At 43.6% G+C, this 21,345-nt stretch overlaps 2 protein-coding genes and 1 pseudogene across 5 annotated transcripts in view; 1 reads left to right on the top strand and 2 right to left on the bottom strand.

The window, feature by feature from the left end:
• The window catches only part of LOC129018328 (leucine-rich repeat-containing protein 37A3-like), a 32,412-nt gene extending 20,090 nt beyond the window's left edge, over positions 1-12,322 (top strand). Inside the window, 1 exon segment of the mRNA XM_063656141.1 lies at positions 9,217-12,322. Within this exon segment, the coding sequence (XP_063512211.1) occupies positions 9,217-9,322 (106 nt within the window). The 3' untranslated portion in view covers positions 9,323-12,322.
• On the bottom strand, positions 1,027-3,847 carry LOC129016796 (cyclic AMP-dependent transcription factor ATF-4-like; annotated as a pseudogene).
• The window catches only part of LOC129018329 (uncharacterized), a 37,979-nt gene continuing 17,660 nt past the window's right edge, over positions 1,027-21,345 (bottom strand). For 3 of the 4 annotated variants that reach the window (XM_063656140.1, XM_063656137.1, XM_063656138.1), the window contains exons 6-7: positions 6,141-6,277; positions 1,027-1,745 (exon numbers count right to left, since the gene is read on the bottom strand). In XM_063656140.1, coding sequence (XP_063512210.1) covers positions 1,350-1,745; positions 6,141-6,277 — 533 coding nt within the window. In that variant the 3' untranslated portion in view covers positions 1,027-1,349. The remainder of the gene's footprint in view (positions 1,746-6,140; positions 6,278-21,345) is intronic. The other variant, XM_063656139.1, reaches the window with a different exon arrangement.

Consider the following 21,345-nt stretch of genomic DNA (forward strand, 5'->3'; position numbering starts at 1 on the left):
AGTGATCCTCTTGCCTCATTCTCTGAGAGTGCTGGGATTATAGGCATGAGGCACCATGCCTGGCCTTCTTTGTAGATATAGGTATAGATATCTATATCTATCTATCTATCTATCTATATATATATCTACCTATCTATCTATCTCTCTATATATATCTATATATATATATATCTTCACCAGGTGTGATGGCACATGCCTGTAGTCTCTGCTACTAGGGAGGCTGAGGCAGGGGGATCGCTGGAACCCAGGAGGTAGAGGTTGCAGTGAGCCAAGATGATGCCACTGCACTCCAGCCTGGGTGACAGAGCAAGACCCTGCCTAAAAAATATACATATATATATTTTTTATATATATATAATATACATATATATTTTATATATATAATATACATATAGATTTTATTTATATAATATACATATATATTTTATATATATAATATACATATATATTTTATATATAATATATAATATATGTTATATATTTTTTATATATATATATATAATTTCTGCAGGGCCCTATGTGAGTTTGTTACACAACTTACTGCAACTTATATTGTGCCACCAGCACCCCCCACAATATGGCAAGCTAAATAGAAACTCAGTTATGCTAAGGCTGGTTGAGGGCATTATGCAAGATTGCATGGAAGGGGCCCTTCATTTAGCACTCTGCTCCGTTCATTTTTGTCAGGTCACTTTCTTATTTTCATCAGGTTGTCAGATCTGTTTTACTGCTCTAGCATCACTTTCCTCAGCCTCCTGCAGCATCTTCCCTGTGAGCTAGATCCCTTCCTCTCTGGATGAAGTCCTCTTCATCGACCAACTTTCTCACTTAGTTCTCTAAGATAGTGAGGGTCTGTCTGCTTTTTTCTTGACCATTAGTGGATAGGAAAAATGCTCTGATTGTCTGTAACCATTTGTCACCAAGGACATAAAGACACTGAACTAATTTCCTTATTGGAGTTCATTATTGGAACTCTTGAGGAGTTTACACATTTGTATACAAAGTAAGTAGGCCAGCTCATTTGTCTTGGCTCATGTGTAATGATCTTTAATGTGTATTGAAAAGTTACTATTCTCAAGTAAGGATAATGTATATCTCAGGTCATTTACAGTCTCAAAGTTTTGTCAGTATACTTTAAAACAATCCTGGGAACAGATCTATATTGAAGGAGACTAAAGATTCATAAACTCGAGGCGGTGCCGGGGCAAGTGCAGAGCTGGCAAGCACATGGTGGGGCCTCTGAGGCGCGCAGAGGGTCGCAGCACCTGGGAGCCTGTCGCTGGTGGAGTCCGGGCGGGAGGTTCGGCGGTGGGAGGCAGCATGTTGGTTGCAGGGCTGAAGAAGCAGTTCTACAAGGCGAGCCAGCTGGTCAGTGAGAAGGTCGGAGGGGCTGACGGGACCAAGTTGGACGATAACTTCAAAGAGATGGAGATGTCATCAGCAAGGCGGTGATGGAAATGCTGGCAAGGACCATCAAGTACCTGCAGCCCAACCCAGCCTCGCAGGCTAAGCTGACCATGCTCAACACGGTGTGCAAGATCCGGGGCCAGGTGAAGAACCCCGGCTACCCGCATTCGGAGGGGCTCCTGAGTGAGTGCCTGATCTGCCACCAGGAGGAGCTGGGCAACGAGTCCAACTTCAGTGATGCACTGCTCGATGCCGGTGAGTCCATGAAGCACCTGGCAGAGATGAAGGACTCCCTGGACATAGAGGTCAAGCAGAACTTCATTGACCTCCTCCAGAACCTGTGTGAGAAAGACCTGAAGGGGATCCCGCACCACCTGCAGAAGCTGGACGGCCGCCGCCTGGACTTAGAATAAAAGAAGTGGCAGGGCAAGATCCCTGATGAGGAGCTGTGCCAGGCACTGGAGAAGTTTGAGGACTCTAAGGAGGTAGAATAAACTAGCATGCACAACCTCCTGGACACCAACATTGAGCAGGTGAGTTAACTCCCAGCCCTGGTAGAGGTGCAGCTGGACTACCACTGGCAGGCTTTGCAGATCCTGGACGAGCTGGCAGAGAAGCTCAAGCACAGGATGTGGAAATCTTCCTCACATCAAATATTTGAAAAGAAACTAGACACTGTCCAGCTGCATTTCTACTTCACCCGCCCGCAGATGTAGTTTTCTCTGCACATGCGTGCCTTCCCTCCTCCCTGCCCTCAGGGTCCATGGCCACCATGGCCTATTAAGGGCAGCAGTGCCTGTGGCAGCATTGGCCTTTGCAGCGGTGGAAGCAGCACCAGGCTCTGCAGTGGCACCCCCCAGCGGCTTAAGCCATGGCGCTTCTCATGGCATTCAGCAGCAGCGAAACCTCGTCTCCACCAAAAATACACAAACCAGTCAGGCATGGCGGCGTGTGCCTGCAATCCCAGGCACTCGGCAGGCTGAGGCAGGAGAATCATGGGAGCCCAAGGCAGGGGGGTTGCAGCGAGCTGAGATCACTGCAGTCCAGTCCAGGCTCAGCAACAGAGGGAGACCACCGAAAGAAAGAAAGAAAGAAAGGAAGAAAGGAAGGAAAGAAAGATGGAGCAGCCTTCATGTTTTTATCTCTAGCCATTGCAATTTCTAAAATTGGTGTAGGCTAAGTCTTTCAGTCTCTGACCTGAGGTAGGGCTTTTGCCGGCTAGAGGCAGAAGGCACGCCCATGGAGAAGGGTTTCAGCACAGAGGAGACTGCTGCCTTATGCTCTCGGTTGAACGAAAGCTTGGTGTAGACGGTGTTTCCTGCTACCTTCTCAGGCCCCTGCACTATGTGAGGCTGTTCCAGCTCCCTTGGGGCTGGACCCTCAAGGCTTTTTTCTTTGGCAGCATTGTCCACAAATGCCTGGGCATCCTGTTCTTTCCTAGTGCTGTGCTTTCCCACCTCTTTGAAGTGCCTTTTCTGGATGCTCCTTGGGCCCGTGAGGACTCTGTTTACTCTCTGAAGGTTTTTGCCTAACTTTGAATCTGCCAGCTGTTTTCTTGTGGTTGGACAGTTTTGGTTTTTTTTTCCCTACAAAATAATTTATTGGAACACACAGCTACAGCAATGTACAAGCACATTGATGCTCCTGACTACCCTCAACTAGGGGACCCTTTTCTTCCCCCTTGCCTTGCGGACCTCTTCTATCAAATCTTTCAGGCACTGGATCTCCTTGGCCAGGGAATCCGCCCTCTCTTTTAGAGCCTCATTCTTCTTTTCCAGCTCTTTGCACTCGCCAGTGAGAGCCTCCTGCTCCACCCTCTTCTTCTGGTGGTTCCTAGTGGCTGCTGTCTTGTTTTGCTCCATTTTTTTCAGCTTCTTCTCCAGTTTCTCACCCTTTACTTTTGCTGCTACCATCTTCACCATCTTCTCTCCAGGAGGATCATAAGGTTTGGGGCAGGCAGACCCTCAGAGAACACCTGGAGATGGGAGGCTCCTATTTGGAGAGCCCCTGGTAGAGGGGCTATGCTGAGGAGACCCTAGATAGGACTCTTGGCTCATACAGATGCCACTATCATTATTTGAATGGGTGTCTTCCTCCTTTATGCACTGAGGGATCATGGCAACGTAAGCAGTGGAGTCTGGCTTCCTATCTCCTTCAGTGATATCCACTTCACTGCCCAGCTCTAAACTAAAGGAATGATCTGGAGTGGAGGACAGGACCCCTGGGGAAAGTGGAAGAGGTTGCAAGAAGGTGAAGGGGCAACCTGGTCAGGTTTTGTTAAACTTTCTGGGAGATGGTCAATTGGGTTCACTGTCTGGGGGTGCTACTTATTAGTCTCCTGGACTACGGGGGCAAAGAGATCACAAGTGTCATCCAACATGGTCAAAAGGTCATCTGGCATGGTTTCCAGGTCATCTATACCCAACACTTTGTGTGGGAGTCAAAGTCTCTTTGTCGGTCACTCAGGACTTGCTTTATGAATCTGGGTACTCCTATATTGGGTGCATATATATTTAGGATAGTTAGCTCTTCTTGTTGAATTGATCCCTTTAAGATTATGTAATGGCCTTCTTTGTCTCTTTTGATCTTTGTTGGTTTAAAGTCTGTTTTATCAGAGACTAGGATTGCAACCCCTGCCTTTTTTTGTTTTCCATTTGCTTAGTAGATCTTCCTCCATCCTTTTATTTTGAGCCTATATATGTGTCTGCACGTGAGATGGGTTTCCTGAATACAGCACACTGATGGGTCTTGACTCTTTATCCAATTTGCCAGTCTGTGTCTTTTAATTGGAGCATTTAGTCCATTTACATTTAAAGTTAATATTGTTCTGTGTGAATTTGATCCTGTCATTATGATGTTAGCTGGTTATTTTGCTCGTTAGTTGATGCAGTTTCTTCCTAGTCTCGATGGTCTTTACATTTTGGCATGATTTTGTAGTGCCTGGTACCAGTTGTTCCTTTCCATGTTTAGTCCTTCCTTCAGGACCTCTGTTAGGGCAGGCCTGGTGGTGACAAAATCTCTCAGCATTTGCTTGTCTGTAAAGTATTTTATTTCTCCTTCACTTCTGAAGCTTAGTTTGGCCAGATATGAAACTCTGGGTTGAAAATTCTTTTCTTTAAGAATGTTGAATATTGGCCCCCACTCTCTTCTGGCTTGTAGAGTTTCTGCCGAGAGATCCACTGTTAGTCTGATGGGCTTCCGTTTGTGGGTAACCTGACCTTTCTCTCTGGCTGCCCTTAACATTTTTTCCTTCATTTCAACTTTGGTGAATCTGACAATTATGTGTCTTGGAGTTGCTCTTCTTGAGGAGTATCTTTGTGGCGTTCTCTGTATTTCCTGAATCTGAACGTTGGCCTGCCTTGCTAGATTGGGGAAGTTCTCCTGGATAATATCCTGCAGAGTGTTTTCCAACTTCGTTCCATTCTCCCCATCACTTTCAGGTACACCAATCAGACGTAGATTTGGTCTTTTCACATAGTTGCATATTTCTTGGAGGCTTTGTTCATTTCTTTTTATTCTTTTTTCTCTAAACTTCAAGCACTTCTTTGTATTGGTTATTCTAGTTATACATTCGTCTAAATTTTTTTCAAAGTTTTCAACTTCTTTGCCTTCGGTTTGAATTTCCTTCTGTAGCTCAGGGTAGTTTGATCGTCTGAAGCCTTCTTCTCTCAACTCGTCAAAGTCATTCTCCATTCAGCTTTGTTCCATTGCTTGTGAAGAGCTGCGTTCCTTTGGAGGAGGAGAGGCGCTCTGCTTTTTAGAGTTTCCAGTTTTTCTGCTCTGTTTTTTCCCCATCTTTGTGGTTTTATCTACTTTTGGTCTTTGATGATGGTGATGTACAGATGGGTTTCTGGTGTGGATGTCCTTTCTGTTTGCTAGCTTTCCTTCTAACAGACAGGACCCTCAGCTGCAGCTCTGCTGGAGTTTGCTAGAGGTCCACTCTAGACCCTGTTTGCCTGGGTATCAGCAGCGGTGTCTGCAGAACAGCGGATGTTCGTGAACCGCGAATGCTGCTGTCTGATCATTCCTCTGGAAGTTTTGTCTCAGAGGAGTACCTGGCCATGTGAGGTGTCTGTCTGCCCCTACTGGGGGGTGCCTCCCCGTTAGGCTGCTCAGGGGTCAGGGGTCAGGGACCCACTTGAGGACGCAGTCTGCCCATTCTCCGATCTCCAGCTGTGTGCTGGGAGAACCACTGCTCTCTTCAAAGCTGTCAGGCAGGGACATTTAAGTCTGCAGAGGTTACTGCTGTCTTTTTCTTTGTCTGTGCCCTGCCCCCAGAGGTGGAGGCTACAGAGGCAGGCAGGCCTCCTTGAGCTGTGGTGGGCTCCACCCAGTTCGAGCTTCCTGGCTGCTTTGTTTACCTAAGCAAGCCTGGGCAATGGCGGGTGCCCCTCCCCCAGCCTCGCTGCCACCTTGCAGTTTCATCTCAGACTGCTGTGCTAGCAATCAGCAAGACTCCGTGGGTGAAGGATCCTCCAAGCCAGGTGTGGGATATAATCTCCTGGTGCACCATTTTTTAAGCCCGTCGGAAAAGTGCAGTATTTGGGTGGGAGTGACCCGATTTTCCAGGTGCCATCTGTCACCCCTTTCTTTGACTAGGAAAGGGAACTCCCTGACCCCTTGTGCTTCCCCAGTGAGGCAATGCCTTGCCCTGCTTTGGCTCACTCATGGTGCACTGCACCCACTGTCCTGCACCCACTGTCTGGCACCCCCTAGTGAGATGAACCCGGTACCTCAGATGGAAATGCAGAAATCACCCGTCTTCTGTGTCGCTTACGCTGGGAGCTGTAGGACAGAGCTCTTCCTATTCGGCCATCTTGGCTCCTCCCTATTCCAGGATTTTTAAAGGATCCTGGCTTCCAGGAGATCTCTGTGAAATGAAACCAAGTTACTCCCACTAGACTATTTTAAGAAGTTAATTGATATAATAGCAAAATTTCTCCCACCCAAAACTATTGTCAACAATTGGATGTACTCACCAAGTCACCCCTTACTCTGCCACTAATTTATTTCCTTGTTGCTTAAATGATGAGAGACGTATAATCTCCACCCTCATGGAGTTGTCATCACCCTGGAGAGGAAGAAGACAGCCAAAAACGAGAAGTATTGTCTTGTGGACTTATTAGATTCACATAGTATCATCCTTCTCCAGTGTGTAAAGCATTGTCTAAATACGTCCAGTTAAAGCACTACAGAGTAGCCATTTAAAAAAAATTTTTTTTGGCCATGTTTTTAAATTCACAGGGGAGGGGGAATGTCTCATACTCCAGCTCTCCTGAGCCTAGGCCCTCTGTGAGATGTGTCACCATTTCTTGGACACCATATGAGACATTCCCCCTCGGATTAGAGATGCTCAACCTGCATCAACATATCTAAAGCCTGCATCTGGCTACTCTGGGGATAGTCCTGTTTACAGTGCCCATTCCTGGAGCTTGCCTCTTTTTGCATTTTGTTTGATTATGTGATGTATTACTTTTCCCAACAGGCCAGTGCTAGCATATTGGAAGAGTGATTTAATAAGGTGGCAACCTTGATGCTATTCCCCTAATCCAACCTTATTTGCCTCATTTACCATTTCCATTATTGTGGTAGCCCTCCATTCCATCCAGAGCAGTCTCTCACCATACCCTAGTCACACCATCCCCATTTCTGCTCTTGTCTGTGTCTTTGTCCATCTAAAATTCCCTTATTTCCCTCTGCCTGTGGGAGTCCTGTGAATCTCTCCAAAGTCAACTCAGTTCATCTTTCTGCTTGAAACCTTCCCTGAATAGGCCAGGTGTGGTGGCTCACGCCTGTAATCCCAGCACTTTGGGAGGCCAAGGCGGGCAGATCACGAGGTCAGGAGATCGAGACCATCCTGGCTAACACAGTGAAACCCCGTCTCTCTAAAAATACAAAAAATTAGCTGGGTGTGGTGGCAGGCGTGTGTAGTCCCAGCTACTTGTGAGGCTGAGGCAGGAGAATGGCGTGAACCTGGGAGGTGGAGCATGCAGTGAGCCAAGATCGGGCCGCTGCACTCCAGCCTGGGTGACACAGTGAGACTCCGCCTCAAAAAAAGAAACATTCCCTGAATATTCCAGCCCTCCTGAGCCTAGTCCCTTTGTGAAATTTGTCCCCATTTCTTGGACACCATATGAGAGACTTCAGAGGCTGAAGTGGGAGGATTGCTTGAGCCTGGGAGGTCGAGGATGCAGTGAGCTGTGGTGATACCACTGCACTCTAGCCTGGGCAACAGAGCAAGACCCTGTCTCAAAAACAGCCACCACCAAAAACTATCTTGGGATTTGGATAGGATTACCTTAAATTTGTAGATTAATTTGAGAATTGACATCTGTACGACATTCTAGAACATGGTATTTCATGTCATGTATTCATTTCTTGTTAATGTCTTTCAGAAGAGTTTTAGGGTTTCCATCATATAGATCTTACACGTCTTTTGTTAGATAACAGATCTTTGTATTTTTGTTCCTAAATATTTCAGACATTTGTATTACCATTGTAAATGGGATCTTTCTTCCATTTTCTAATTAGTTATTGGTGGTACATCTGAAAAGTATTTGAGGTTTGTGTGCTGCTCTCTTGATTTTGTTTCTAGCCACCGTACTGAATTTTCATATTACTTCCAGTAAAATCTTAGTTGATTGTCTTAGGCTTCTTTGGCTAACATTTATTATTTTATATGCAAATAATGACAGTTTTGTCTCTTCCTTTTCAATGCTTACACTCTTTCCTTCCTTTCCTTTCTTTTTTTTTCTTTCTCAGGGCCTCATTGTCACCCAGACTGGAGAGCAATGGTGTGATCTAGTTCACTGTAACCTCAAACTCCTGGGCTTAAGGGATCCTCCTGCCTCAGCTTCCAGAGTGGCTGGGACTACAGGCAGGCAGCGAATTTTAAAACTTTTGTTGTAGAGACAAGCTCTCGCTATGTTGCCCAGGCTGGTTTTCCTGCCACTTTAGAGCAGGTTTCCTTTTTTTCATACTTTTAAGAGTTTTTTATTAGGAATTGTCCATTGAATGTTAGCTAAAACAGTCAATAAAATGCATTAAATGCCAGCTGCATGCAAGACCCTAAATTAGATACAGTCAGCCCTCTTCATCAGCAGGTCCACATCTTCAGATTCAACTAGATGAGGCTGAATATTTGAAGAAAGAAACAATAAAAATACAAATAGAAAGTACAGTATAACAACTGTTGCCATTATACAATATCTACACATTTTATTAGTGATGACTTAAAGTACATGGGACCAGGCACGGTGACTCACACTTGTAATCCCAACACTTTGGTAGGCCAACCTGGGCAGCATAGTGAGACCTTGTCTTTAATAAAAATAAAAATATTAGCCAGGTGTGGTGGTATGCACCTGTAGTCCCAGCTACTCAAGAAGCTGGGGTGGGCAGATCACTGGAGCCCAGGAAGTTGAGGCTGCAGTGAGCTGTGATTGTGACACTGCACTCCAGCCTGAGTGACAGAGGGTGATCCTGTCTCTAAGTAAATAAATAAAGTATATGGGGTGGGGCGTGTGTTGGTTATATGCAAACACTGCACCATTATATGTAAGGGATGGAGCATCCACAGATTCTGGTATGGTGTGACGGCGATATCCTGGAACCAGTCCCCCGCAAGGTAGCAAGGATGACTGAACTGTGGAAGAATCAAAGCACTGTTAAACAGCATACAATTCCCGTCTTCAAAAAAGTTATCTCATCAGGTAGATGAGACTTAAAATGAATAAAAGGAATGAATACAGATTTGGAGATAGTGGTCGTTGTGATAGATAATCTTAATTGTGTTTTCTTCCAAAACAGATTCATTCGCACAAAAGGGCATCAGAGGAAGATAAAGAAGACTCATCAGTGTCAGGCCCCTGAGCCCAAGTTAAGGCATCTGGATGGCCTGAAGCCATGTTTTTAAAATTTTATTATTAAGTTTTTTTTTTTTTTTACTGGTTAAATCAATGAAAACATTCTTTACTTTGTGTTTGTGTTCCTCAAAATGAGGATTTTTAACAATAATAAAAATAAACCTTGTTAGATCATTTTTAATGGTAATAAATTGGTTCCTGAAGATTTGACTAAAGAGAAAACTTGGCCAATCTAAGCAGAGTCCAGATGAAGTAGAAAGTCCACAGAGAACGGGCAAAAAGGACGTTGTGGAACCACAGACACAGTAAAAGGAAAAAACTGGCCGGGCACAATGGCTCACACCTATAATCCCAGCACTTTGGGAGGCTGAGGTGGGTGGATCGCTTGAGCCCAGGAGTTCAGGCAACATGACAAAACCCCCATTTCTACAAAAAAAAAAAATGGGCTACATGACAAAACCCCCAATCTCTACAAAAAATACACAAAAAACATGAGCCAGGCATGGTGGTGTGCACTTGTAGTCCTAGCTACTTGGTAGGCTGAGGTGGGAGTATCGCTTGAATCTGGGAGGTGGAGGTTGCAGTGAGCTGAGGTTGAGCCATTATACCCCAACCTGGGTGACAGGATGAGAGTGAGACCCTGTCTTAAAAAAAAAAAAGGAAGAAAGCAAAGAAAAAAATTTATTTTTGTGACAAGGTCTCTTTCTGTCTCCCAAGCTGGAGTGCAATGGCATCATCATAGCCCACTGCAGCCTCAAACTCCCAGGCTCAAGGCATCCTCCTGCCATAATGGCCTCCCAAAGTGTTGAGATTACAGGCATAAGCCACTGTGAGGCTAGATTTTTTTCTTTTTTTGAAGCAAGGTTTGGCTCTGTCACCCAGGCTGGAGTGCAGTGGTGCAATCTCGGCTCACTGCAACCTCTGCCTCCCAGGCTCAAGCGATCCTCCTGCCTCAGCTTCTCAAGTAGGTGGAACTACAGGCACGTGCCACCAAGCCTGGCTACTTTTTGTATTTTTTGTAAAGAAGGGGTCTTGATACGTTGCCCAGGCTAGTCTTGAATTCCTGGGTTACAGTGATTCACCCACTTCGGCCTCCCAAAGTGCTGGGATTACAGGTGTGAGTCACCACGACTGGCGAAAAAATGTTAAGTGTTAAAATCAAAAAGAAAATTCACCAAGCCATTTTGCATATTTTTCTGGAAAGATACAGATATATATATACACATATACATATATATATATAGAGAGAGAGAGAGAGAGAGATACAGATAGATCTGGACTGGACACCTTATAGTATCAGTTGGGTATAACTTTGTTGCAGAAAGGACAAAGGGAAATGATTAGAGTTAAGGCACATATATGTGTATATATATGTGTGTGTGTGTTTAGGTGTATGTTTTCCCAATTCCTCATACCACTCCTTTTTATTAATTTTTATTGAGATATAATTTATACACCATAAATTCACCCTTTTAAATAAGTGCAGAATTTAGTGGGTTTTAGTATAGTATTTACAAGGCTGTACAGCCATCACCACTATTTAATTCCAGAACATTTTCATCACCCCAGAAAGAAGCCCCAGAATCACTGGCCCTACTCCCCATTTCCTCTCCTATTTCCTGGCAAGTATTTACTTACTTCCTCTGAATTTGCCCATTTCGGACATTTCATATAAATGAAATCATACAATACATGATTTCACTAAATAAGACTTTTGTGTGTGGCTTCAAACAATTTTTAAAAATTGAGGTAAAGTAGGCATAACACAACATTTACACTCTAACCACTGCCCCCTCTCCCCACCTATTTTTTGAGACAGGGTCTCACTCTGTCTTCCCAGCTGGAGTGCAGGGGTGTGATCATGACTCACTGCAACCTCAACCTCCCCGGGGCTCAGGTGATCCTCCCACCTCAGTCTCACAAGTAACTGGCACCACAGGCACACACCACCAAACCTGGCTAATTTTTGCATTGTTTGTAGAGACAGGATTTCGCTATGTTGCCCAGGCTGGTCTTGAACTCCTGGACTCAAGTGATCCTCCCACCTCGGCCTCCCAAAGTGCTGGTATTACTAGCATAAGCTACCACATCTGATTGTCTCTTAACCACTTTTAAGTGTACACAATTCAGTAGTGTTGAGTATATTCACACTGTTGTACAACAAATCTCCAGAACTTTTTCATCTTCCCAAATTGAAACTCTGTACCTATTAAACACTAACTCCCCATTCTCTCCTTCTCCCAGACCACAGTAACCACCCTTCTTACTTTCTGTCTATGAATCTGACCACTCTAAGTACCTCATATGAGAGGAATCACACAGTATTTGTCCTTTGGTGACTGGCTTCTTTCAATTAGCATAATGCCCTCAAGGGTTCTCCATGTTGTAACATGCGTCAGAATTTCCTGCCTTTCAAAGCTGAATAATATATCTGTTACATAGATCAATCACATTTGCGTTATCCATTCATCAGTTAATGCACATGTAGGTTGTTTCCACCTTATGGTCATTGAGAATACTGCTGCTGTATACATATGTATATACATTTCTGCATGACAATTTGTTTACAATTTTTTTGACTATATATGTATGAATAGAATTACTGGGTCATATAGTAGCTCTAAGTTTAACTTTTTGAGTAACTGCCAAAGTATTTTCCACAGGGTTATAGTTTTACTTTCTCACTAGCAATACATATGGTTCCAATTTCACCAAATCCTCCCCAACATTTTTTATTTTTATTTTTTTTAAACAATTACAGCCATGCTAGTGAATGTAAAGTGGCATCTCATTGTGGTTTGGGTTTTAATTTTATTTCAATTTTTAAAATCAAAAGAATATACTTGGTCTGAGGTGGTGGCTCACGCCTGTGATCCCAGCATTTTGGGGGGCCAAGGTGGGTGGATCACCTGAGTTTAGGAGTTCAAGTCCAGCCTGGCCAACATGGTGAAACCCCCTCTCTACTAAAAATACAAAAATTAGATGGGTGTGGTGGCAGGTGCCTGTAATGCCAGCTACTCGGGAGGCTGAAGCAAGAGAATCACTTGACCCAGGAGGTGGAGGTTGCCATGAGTTGGAATCGTGCCACTGCACTCCCGCCTGAGAGGAGACGCTGTCCAAAAAATATATATACACATATATATATATAATATAATATACACACACACACACTATATATATGTATATATATATACACACTTTTCTAGTATTAATAAAATTATTTTTTAAAAGAAGTCCATTACTAACACACACTTGCCTGCAAAGCACAAGACACATCTAAGGGCCAGGCGTAGTGGCTCATGCCTGTAATCCCAGCACTTTGGGAGGCAGAGGTGGGCAGATCACTTGAGGTCAGGAGTTTGAGACCAGACTGGCCAACACAGTGAAACCCCATCTCTACTAAAAATACAAAAATTAGCCAGGCGTACTGGTGGGCACCTGTAATCCCAGTTGCTCAGGAGGCTGAGGCAGGAGAATCGCTTGAGCCCGGGAGGTAGAGGTTGCAGTGAGCCAAGATCCTGCCATTGCACGCCAACCTAGGCGACAGCAAGGCTCCGTCTCAAAAAAAAAAAGTACTAAAATTAAGTTGCCAAGAATTTACATGTAGTCCTTTCTACATATAAGACATAAATACCTGACACTTCATTCATTCCCTTCATTCTCCAGCCTCTCCCGGACAAGTCTGGCAACGATTCTGACCATCGGGCACAAGAAATTACCTCTTTTCAGCTTACGTTAGGACAACCTACATGGGTTTACATTTGGCTTAATATAATACTACCCTACTTCTCCAATAAGTATTGAAGCATTTATTTAAAAAACGGAAACTTCTCAATTTAACCACTTCTACTATCCTAGTCTCTCTGAGAAAGACATGACATGACTAACCTCAAGGAAGAAAGGGTCCTTTTTCCTCACAAATATTTCCTTATAAACTTTGTTTTTTTAAATGCTCTTAAAACCAGATTCTAATTTAATTAATATAGATTTGCAAAATTATAAAGAAAAAGTCTTGCCGGTTGTTGCTTCAGTTAATTTCACAATTTAGGAGACTGCAACTACTTATTTAATACAAAGCAGCCTTGGGGAGCGGGGGATGGGGGGTCGGGGGAGCCCGCAGCGTTTAACAAAATGCATCTCAGCACCAGCCTAGAGAAACTTCTCTGTGAAAACAGAAGAGGAGTTACTATGGAGAAATTCATTACGGATTTCGGGAGGGCTTTTTCCTCAGAAATAGAGTGAAAAGTAAAAATCATTCTGTAAGAACTCTGATACTGACGCTGTGTGACTCAGAAGCTGTCCAAAAGTTCATCTTCGGCAATTATGTCTAGATGATCAACTACACATCTTCTGCAACAGGTGACATGAAACTGCATTTCCCAAGCAAGGCAAAGCGATCAAATGAGTTAAGATGCACGTTCCTGCCATCGTTGTTTTGATTTAACTAAAACAATTTTGAATCGGATGAATTACCAAATTTGCTTGGGTCTTGTTTGGCTTTCTGCTTTGCTTTTTAATCAGCCATTTACCAGCAACTGTTGCACAGGCCCGTTAGCACTCGAAGAATAAAAACAAACACACAGGACCAGGTAAGGTTCTCCTGCTAACCCAAATGATCTGTTTCCTTAACACAATTTAAAAACCACAGCCAGGGGTGTGAAAACAGACATGTTTTCCTGTGTGTCTGTGTGCCACAATCCATCCAAATCCTTAATTCCCTTTTAAGGAACAGATACACAGTAAAAATCCGAAAGAAACCTCATTAGAAATGCAAAGAGGTTTGCAAAACGAGAGACTTCTTTCATTCCAGAAAACCACATCAAAACAAGGGGAGAAAAATGAATGCAATGGATATGTGTTTGCCAAAGTTTCAATCCTGCCCAGTGGAGACACTGCACTGGCAGAAATTTTTTGAAGAAGAAAAAGAAGGGGTTGGTTGGTGGGGGAGAGACAGTGAGCGAGTGTGGCCTGCAAACTGCAACAATGCAATCTCCATTTTGAACAATGCACCTCTTTCCTCTTGTAAATCTAGTATTTTTGCCACTTGATGTGTCCTCGCATTTCCCATTTCAGGGGTCGGCGGGGTTGGGGGGAGATCGGAGCAGGATGCACAGCACAGGATTGAGCAAGGCGGGGGGACAGAGGAGGTAGGGAAGGAATCTGCATCATCTGGGCTGGGTGGGTAATTGGAGTGCTCCTGTAGGCAGATCCCCCGAGGTCAGGAGTTCGAGACCAGCCTGGCTAACATGGTGAAACCCAGTCTCTACTAAAAATACAAAAATTAGCTGGGCGTGGTAGCACGTGCCTGTAATCCCAGCTACTCTGGAGGCTGAGGCTGGAGAATCGCTTAAACCAGGGAGACGGAGGTTGCAGTGAGCCAAGATCACGCCACTGCGCTGCAGCCTGGGCGACAAGAGTGAAACTCCATCTAAAAACAAACAAAAAATCAAGATGGCTACTTTTTTATTTATTTATTTATTTTTGAGACAGAGTCTCGCTCTTTCGCCAGGCTGGAGTGCAGTGGCACCATCTCGGCTCACTGCAACCTTTGCCTCCCAGGTTCAAGTGATTCTCCTGCCTCAGCCTCCCGAGTAGCTGGGACTACAGGCGCATGCCACCACACCCGGCTAATTTTTGTATTTTAAGTAGAGACTGGGTTTCACCATGTTGGCCAGGATGGTCTTGATCTCTTGACCTCGTGATCCTCCTGCCTCAGCCTCCCAAAGTGCTGGGATTACAGGCGTGAGCCACCACGCCTGGCCAAGGCCACTACTTTCTATTCAACTCTTTATCATAATTCATTTAATGCAAAAGAGGCAAATGACTATAGAAATGTAATAATGTTTATATATATATATATATTTTTTTTTTTTTTTTTTTTGAGACGGAGTCTCACTGTCTCCCAGGCTGGAGTGCAGTGGTGCGATCCTGGCTCACTGCAAGCTCCACCTCCCAGGTTCACGCCATTCTCCTGCCTCAGCCTCCCGAGTAGCTGGGACTACAGGCGCCCACCACCACGCCCGGCGAATTTTTTGTATTTTTAGTAGAGACGTGGTTTCACTATGTTAGCCAGGATAATGTTAAAATTTTTACAAAGATATTGGCAGAGGTTGAAGGGCTCTAAGAAAAACGGAAAATAAAGAGATGCTAGGGTTTTTTCCGCGTGATTACAATTACAGTACAGTAATGTATGGCAAGTTTAGAACAATAAGTCTTACTACTGCTGGTATTCTCTCAATATTGATTAGCTATTTTATCCTAAATTTCCCTTTTTTTTTTTTTTTTTTCTTGAGACAGAGTCTCGCTCTGTCGCCCAGGCTGGAGTGCAGTGGCGCAATCTCGGCTCACTGCAACCTCTGCCTGCCGGTTTCAAACACTGCTCCCGCCTCAGCCTCCCAAGTAGCTGGGACTACAGGCATGCGCCACGATGCCCGGCTAATTTTTTGTATTTTTTTTAAGCAGAGACGGGGTTTCACCATGCAGGCTGTTCTCAAACTCCTGACGTCGTGATCCGCCCACCTTGGGCTCCCAAAGCGCTGGGATTACAGGCGTAAGCCACTGCGCCCTGCCCTAAATTTCCTTTTCAAAAATACCATAATCTATCTCACATCTATAAAAGAGCTAACAGACATATCTGGAAGCTAAAGTAATCTGAAAACAATTATAGTGATTTTTAACAGTTTAAACAAAATGAGTAAATACCATAATAACCTGGGTATAAAATTTTGTATAAAAAATAATTGGAATTAAAATTTAACCATTTATACACTTAAATGAATGCAACTTACTACATGTAAGTTACATCTCACTGATATTAATTAAAAATACTTTGAATGTTAAAAATAAAATCAGATAAGAGTCAGAACTAGTATCAAAGAGACCAATGATAAAAATCATGACTTTAGAATCAAGACAGGTTTGTGTGTTTTGGCTCTGCCACTTACTATGTGGCCTTAGGCAAATTACTTAACTTCTGTAACTCTTAGTTTTTGAGGGTAACAATAGTAGTAGCAATAGAAATAATAGTAGCTAATTATTTATGAAGCACTTATTTTATGAAAGACACTGTGCTAAAGTGCTTTACCTGAATTATTTCATTTAATCCTCTCAACAGTTTATGGAGTACGTACTATTATCACTCATACTGTTTTGTAAATAAATATAAACCAAAGCCCATGGAAGTTAAATAAAGGTCATAAAGCCAGTACAGAGAAGAGTAAGGATTAGAATTCAGGTGGGCTGATTTCAGTAGCATGGCTATATACTGACTTCCAATATGCTATAAGAATTAAATGATATGTACATAAAGTGTTTATAACATTATCTGACATATACATGCTCAATTAAATGTTACTACTATGTTATTTTAATTACTATTACACAAATTATCCATCCCATCCCTCTTAAATACAGCAATGTTTCTAATTTAGCACTTGCATGGCCTGTTTTGAGTAATCCAGCAACTTTTTTTTACTAGATAATATTTACAAGAGAGTTATATTTGTCAAGAAATTTCATTTGTCTCCTAGTCAAAACTCTTAATAACCAAATTTAACACATCTAATTTATGGCTTATTTTATAAATTTGTTGTGACAAGATCCTCCATTAATTTTACCATTAGAAGGAAAATCTACGTTCAATATACAATAAACATCATTTAATATACAATAAACACCAACTTATTTCTAGTCTTTTAAGGATATTGTCTATATATTTCTCTAAAGATTTCAGTGATGTTACCTTACTTGTCTGGTAAATCATTATCAACTAAACGACTGCAGTCCACAACTTGTCCTCCTGTGCCAATTTGGTCTCTGGACTGAAGACTTACTATTAAATGATAGAAATATTACTAAGATTCATACAACTAGAAAGAATTATTATAATCAAAAATTTCTATCTTTAGAAGACATCTGGCTTAGCTTATTTTAATACCTTAGAATGACCTCTTTGGTTTCTACTAAAATTTATAATTTCTTTTCCCATAGATTTTTCCCTTTAGGAGTAATATTAGAATTCTAAAGTTTTCTACACTTTATCATGTTCATGGAAGAAGCCTAATTCCTTCTTTACCATAGTAATGGGGCATAGCAGAGTCACTACTGTACTTAAGAAGAGGCATAACATATTAAGAGTATATTCATGTACAAAGGAGTTTGAAAAGTCCACATTAAGTTTAATACTTGATAATCTCACCATCTAAAAAATACACTGGGCCGGGCGTGGTGGCTCACGCCTGTAATCCCAGCACTTTGGGAGGCCGAGGCGGGTGGATAACAAGGTCAGGAGATCGAGACCATCCTGGCCAACATGGTGAAACCCCATCTCTACTAAAATACAAAACGTAGCCAGGCATGGTGGCCTGTGCCTGTAGTCCCAGCTATTGGGGAGGCTGAGGCAGGGGAATCACCTGAACCTGGGAGGCAGAGGTTGCAGTGAACTGCAATTGCACCACTGCACTCCAGCCTGGTGAAAGAGCGAGACTCCGTCTCAAAAAAAGAAAATAAAAATACACTGTATTCTAGCAAGAGGGCCATCCTGGTATTCCAGCAAGAGAGAAATCCTTGGATTCCATGAGTTTTAACAGGACACCATTATCCAGTGTACTATAAAACCACCACAAAAAATGAAGAAGCAAGAGATGTGAATTCTAGAGCAAGCTCTAGTAACCAGTTTAGCACTGTAAACTTGAACAAAACACTTAATAAACAAGGTTTAGATAATCCCTATCTGAATAATGAGAAAGGTAGCTTAATTGACATCACTGAAGTCCTTCTTTGCTGCTCCAGTATTGTTTAATTCTAATTCTAGTAACTCTCCCAAAAGACAGAAAGAGGTACAGTCAAACTTGACTATAATCCAACTTCTTAAATAATAGGTTAGCACAAAAGGTATTATTACATCTAATGACCCTTCATTCAAAGAAGGGTCTCAAAATTCTGAAATCTTCCAGTTCTGTGAACATTTTGAAAGATCAGTTCAACATAGAGCTCCTTTACATTAAGTCCCATTTAGAGGACAGAACACTACAAACACCTACTCAGCAAATGTAAACAAAACATTATTATGAAAACTGTGCTAGACAACTATACCAATCAGTTTTTAAATAGATAAAATAAGTGAAATGCTTACCAAAATACAATCACAGTAGAAACAATGTATTTTCTCATTAGCTTTGTTTAGAATAATAGTAAGATTCAAAGCTAAAGAATTTCATGGGCTTCAATTTACATTTCCAGAATGCTGTCTTAATAGCATAGCTATTAACTGGTTAAATGAATTACATACCCACTATGGACTATCAAACAACATTAAAAATGCTATGGATTTTGCAAGCCTTAATGCAAAGTAGGAAAAAAAAAAGTAACAATGCTATAGAAATGTATTTATGCGCCAAAAAAAGATGTTTGTGATAAATTTAAACTAGTTTTTAAAAATTCAGTATAATCTCATTTTATAAAAAAATACATAGAAAAGGTATACATTCAAGTGATAACAATGACAATACAGTAGATTTCCCATGCTCAAATGATCCTCCCACCTCAGCCTCCCAATGTAGCCGGGACATAACAGTTTTAAACAAGGAAAAAATTTGTACTCCTTGAATCAATTATCTCAACTCGGGAGATTTTTTTTTTCTTTTTTCTTTCTTTTTTTTTTTTTAACTGGTGGTGGTGTCACATTCTGTTTTATTTGACTCCACTAACATTAAACCACCAGCTAGCCCTGATATTAAAAATAGCCCACATTTATCTTTCAGGTTGTCACTTAACTTGGACATCTCTACCTTGATTTCACAGAAAGAGCTGCACATACAGAAGACAGAGGCAAGGCTGGGGCAAGAATCTTCTTACTTTCTGGTTATTTCCTTGCGTAGGTAAAGTCCAGGGATTTAATGCAGATAATCTCTTCCATCCTCCTTTAGCCTAACTTAATCCTCATCTAAAAAAGTCCAGTGAGGTGGGTTTGCAAGAAAAAACTCTTTCTGTTCATTCTTCTTCAGGGCCCCTACTCGTGCTGTAATGTTGTATGGCTGAGACTTCCCTTCCTTGCCCAGCTGTTGTTTCCTTGCTTTCAGCAGAGCCATTGAAACATTTGCAAAATAGCAGAGGGTTCCAGATGGGAGGAGCCATTGTTCAAAGTCCAGACCACCCAGCGGGCATGTCACGTAATGGGCTTCACATCTGACCCCTCCCAGACAGGGCGGCCGGGCAGAGGCGCTCCTCACTTCCCAGACGGGGCGGCTGGGCAGAGGTGCTCCTCACCTCCCAGACGGGGCGGCCGGGCAGAGGCGCTCCTCACTTCCTCCCAGACGGGGTGGCAGCCAGGCAGAGGTGCTCCTCACCTCCCAGACGGGGCGGCCGGGCAGAGGCGCTCCTCACTTCCCAGACGGGGCGGCCGGGCAGAGGCGCTCCTCACTTCCCAGACGGGGCGGCCGGGCAAAGGCGCTCCTCACTTCCTCCCAGACGGGGCGGCCGGGCAGAGGCGCTCCTCACCTCCCAGACGGGGCGGCCGGGCAGAGGCGCTCCTCACTTCCCAGATGGGGCTGCCGGGCAGAGGCGCTCCTCACTTCCTCCCAGACGGGGTGGTGGCCAGTCAGAGGTGCTCCTCACCTCCCAGACGGGGCGGCCGGGCAGAGGCGCTCCTCACCTCCCACACGGGGCGGCAGGGCAGAGGCGCTCCTCACTTCCTCCCAGATGGGGTGGTGGCCGGGCAGAGGCACTCCTCACCTCCCAGACGGGGCAGCCGGGCAGAGGGGCTCCTCACATCTCAGACGATGGGCGGTCAGGCAGAGGTGCTCCTCACTTCCTAGACGGGGTGGCGGCGGGGCAGAGGCTGTAATCTTAGCACTTTAGGAGGCCAAGGCAGGCGGCTGGGAGGTGGAGGTTGTAGAGAGCCGAGATCACGCCACTGCACTCCAGCCTGAGCAACATTGAGCATTGAGTGAGTGGGACTCCATCTGCAATCCCAGCACCTCGGGAGGCCGAGGCGGGCAGATCACTCCAGCCCAGGAGCTGGAGACCAGCCTGGTCAACACGGCGAAACCCCGTCTCCACCAAAAATACAAAAACCAGTCAGGCGTGGCGGCCCGCGCCTGCAATCCCAGGCACTCTGCAGGCCGAGGCAGGAGAATCACAGGAGCCCGAGGCAGGGAGGTTGCAGCGAGCCGAGATCACGGCAGTACATTCCAGCTTTGGCAACAGAGGGAGACCGAAAAAAGAAGGAGAGGGAGACCCAAGACGGGAGAGGGAGAGGGAGACCCAAGAGAGAGAGGGAGAGGGAGAGGGAGAGGGAGAGGGGGAGAGGGAAAGGGAGACCCAAGAGGGAGAGGGAGAGGGAGAGGGGATTTTTTTTTTTCATACCAGCAATGATTCTAAAAAGAATAAAGAAAAGTGTACAAAAATGTTTGCAAGTTTCAATGTTATAATAGCAAAAAAAAAAAATTAATTATTAAGTTGTGATATATCTATGTACTTCATCTTTTAAAAGTAATTAATAACGGCTGGACATGGTGGCTTACTCCTGTAATCCCAGCACTTTGGGAGGCTGAGGCGGGCAGATCACCTGAGGTCGGGAGTTGGAGACCAGCCTGACCAACATGGAGAAACCTTGTCTCTACTAAAAATACAAAAAAAATTAGCCAGGCGTGGTGGCGCATGCCTCTAATCCCAGCTACTTGAGAGGCTGAGGCAGGAGAATCTCTTGAACCTGGGAGGTGGAGGTTGCAGTGAGCCAAGATCGCGCCATTGTACTTCAGCCTAGGCAACAAGAGCGAAACTCCGTCTCAAAAAAAAAAAAAAAATATATATATATATATATATAATTACAAAGATTATAAATACTAAAAATGATTATGGTAAGTGAAAGAAAGCAAAGTAGACATTTAATCTTCACTGGAATTAAAGACATGAATATATACATTTTATATACATATTTATGTATATAAAAATGTTAGAGGGGAATACAGTTTTTAAAGTTAGTCCTCTAGTGTTCTTTTCTCCATTTTCCAAAAAGTATATATACCTACTTACAATTATTTGTTAGAGGGCTAATTCTGAAAGAACTGGAACT

This window comes from Pongo pygmaeus, chromosome 19, assembly GCF_028885625.2.
Source record: "Pongo pygmaeus isolate AG05252 chromosome 19, NHGRI_mPonPyg2-v2.0_pri, whole genome shotgun sequence".
Classification (NCBI taxonomy): Eukaryota; Metazoa; Chordata; class Mammalia; order Primates; family Hominidae; genus Pongo; species Pongo pygmaeus.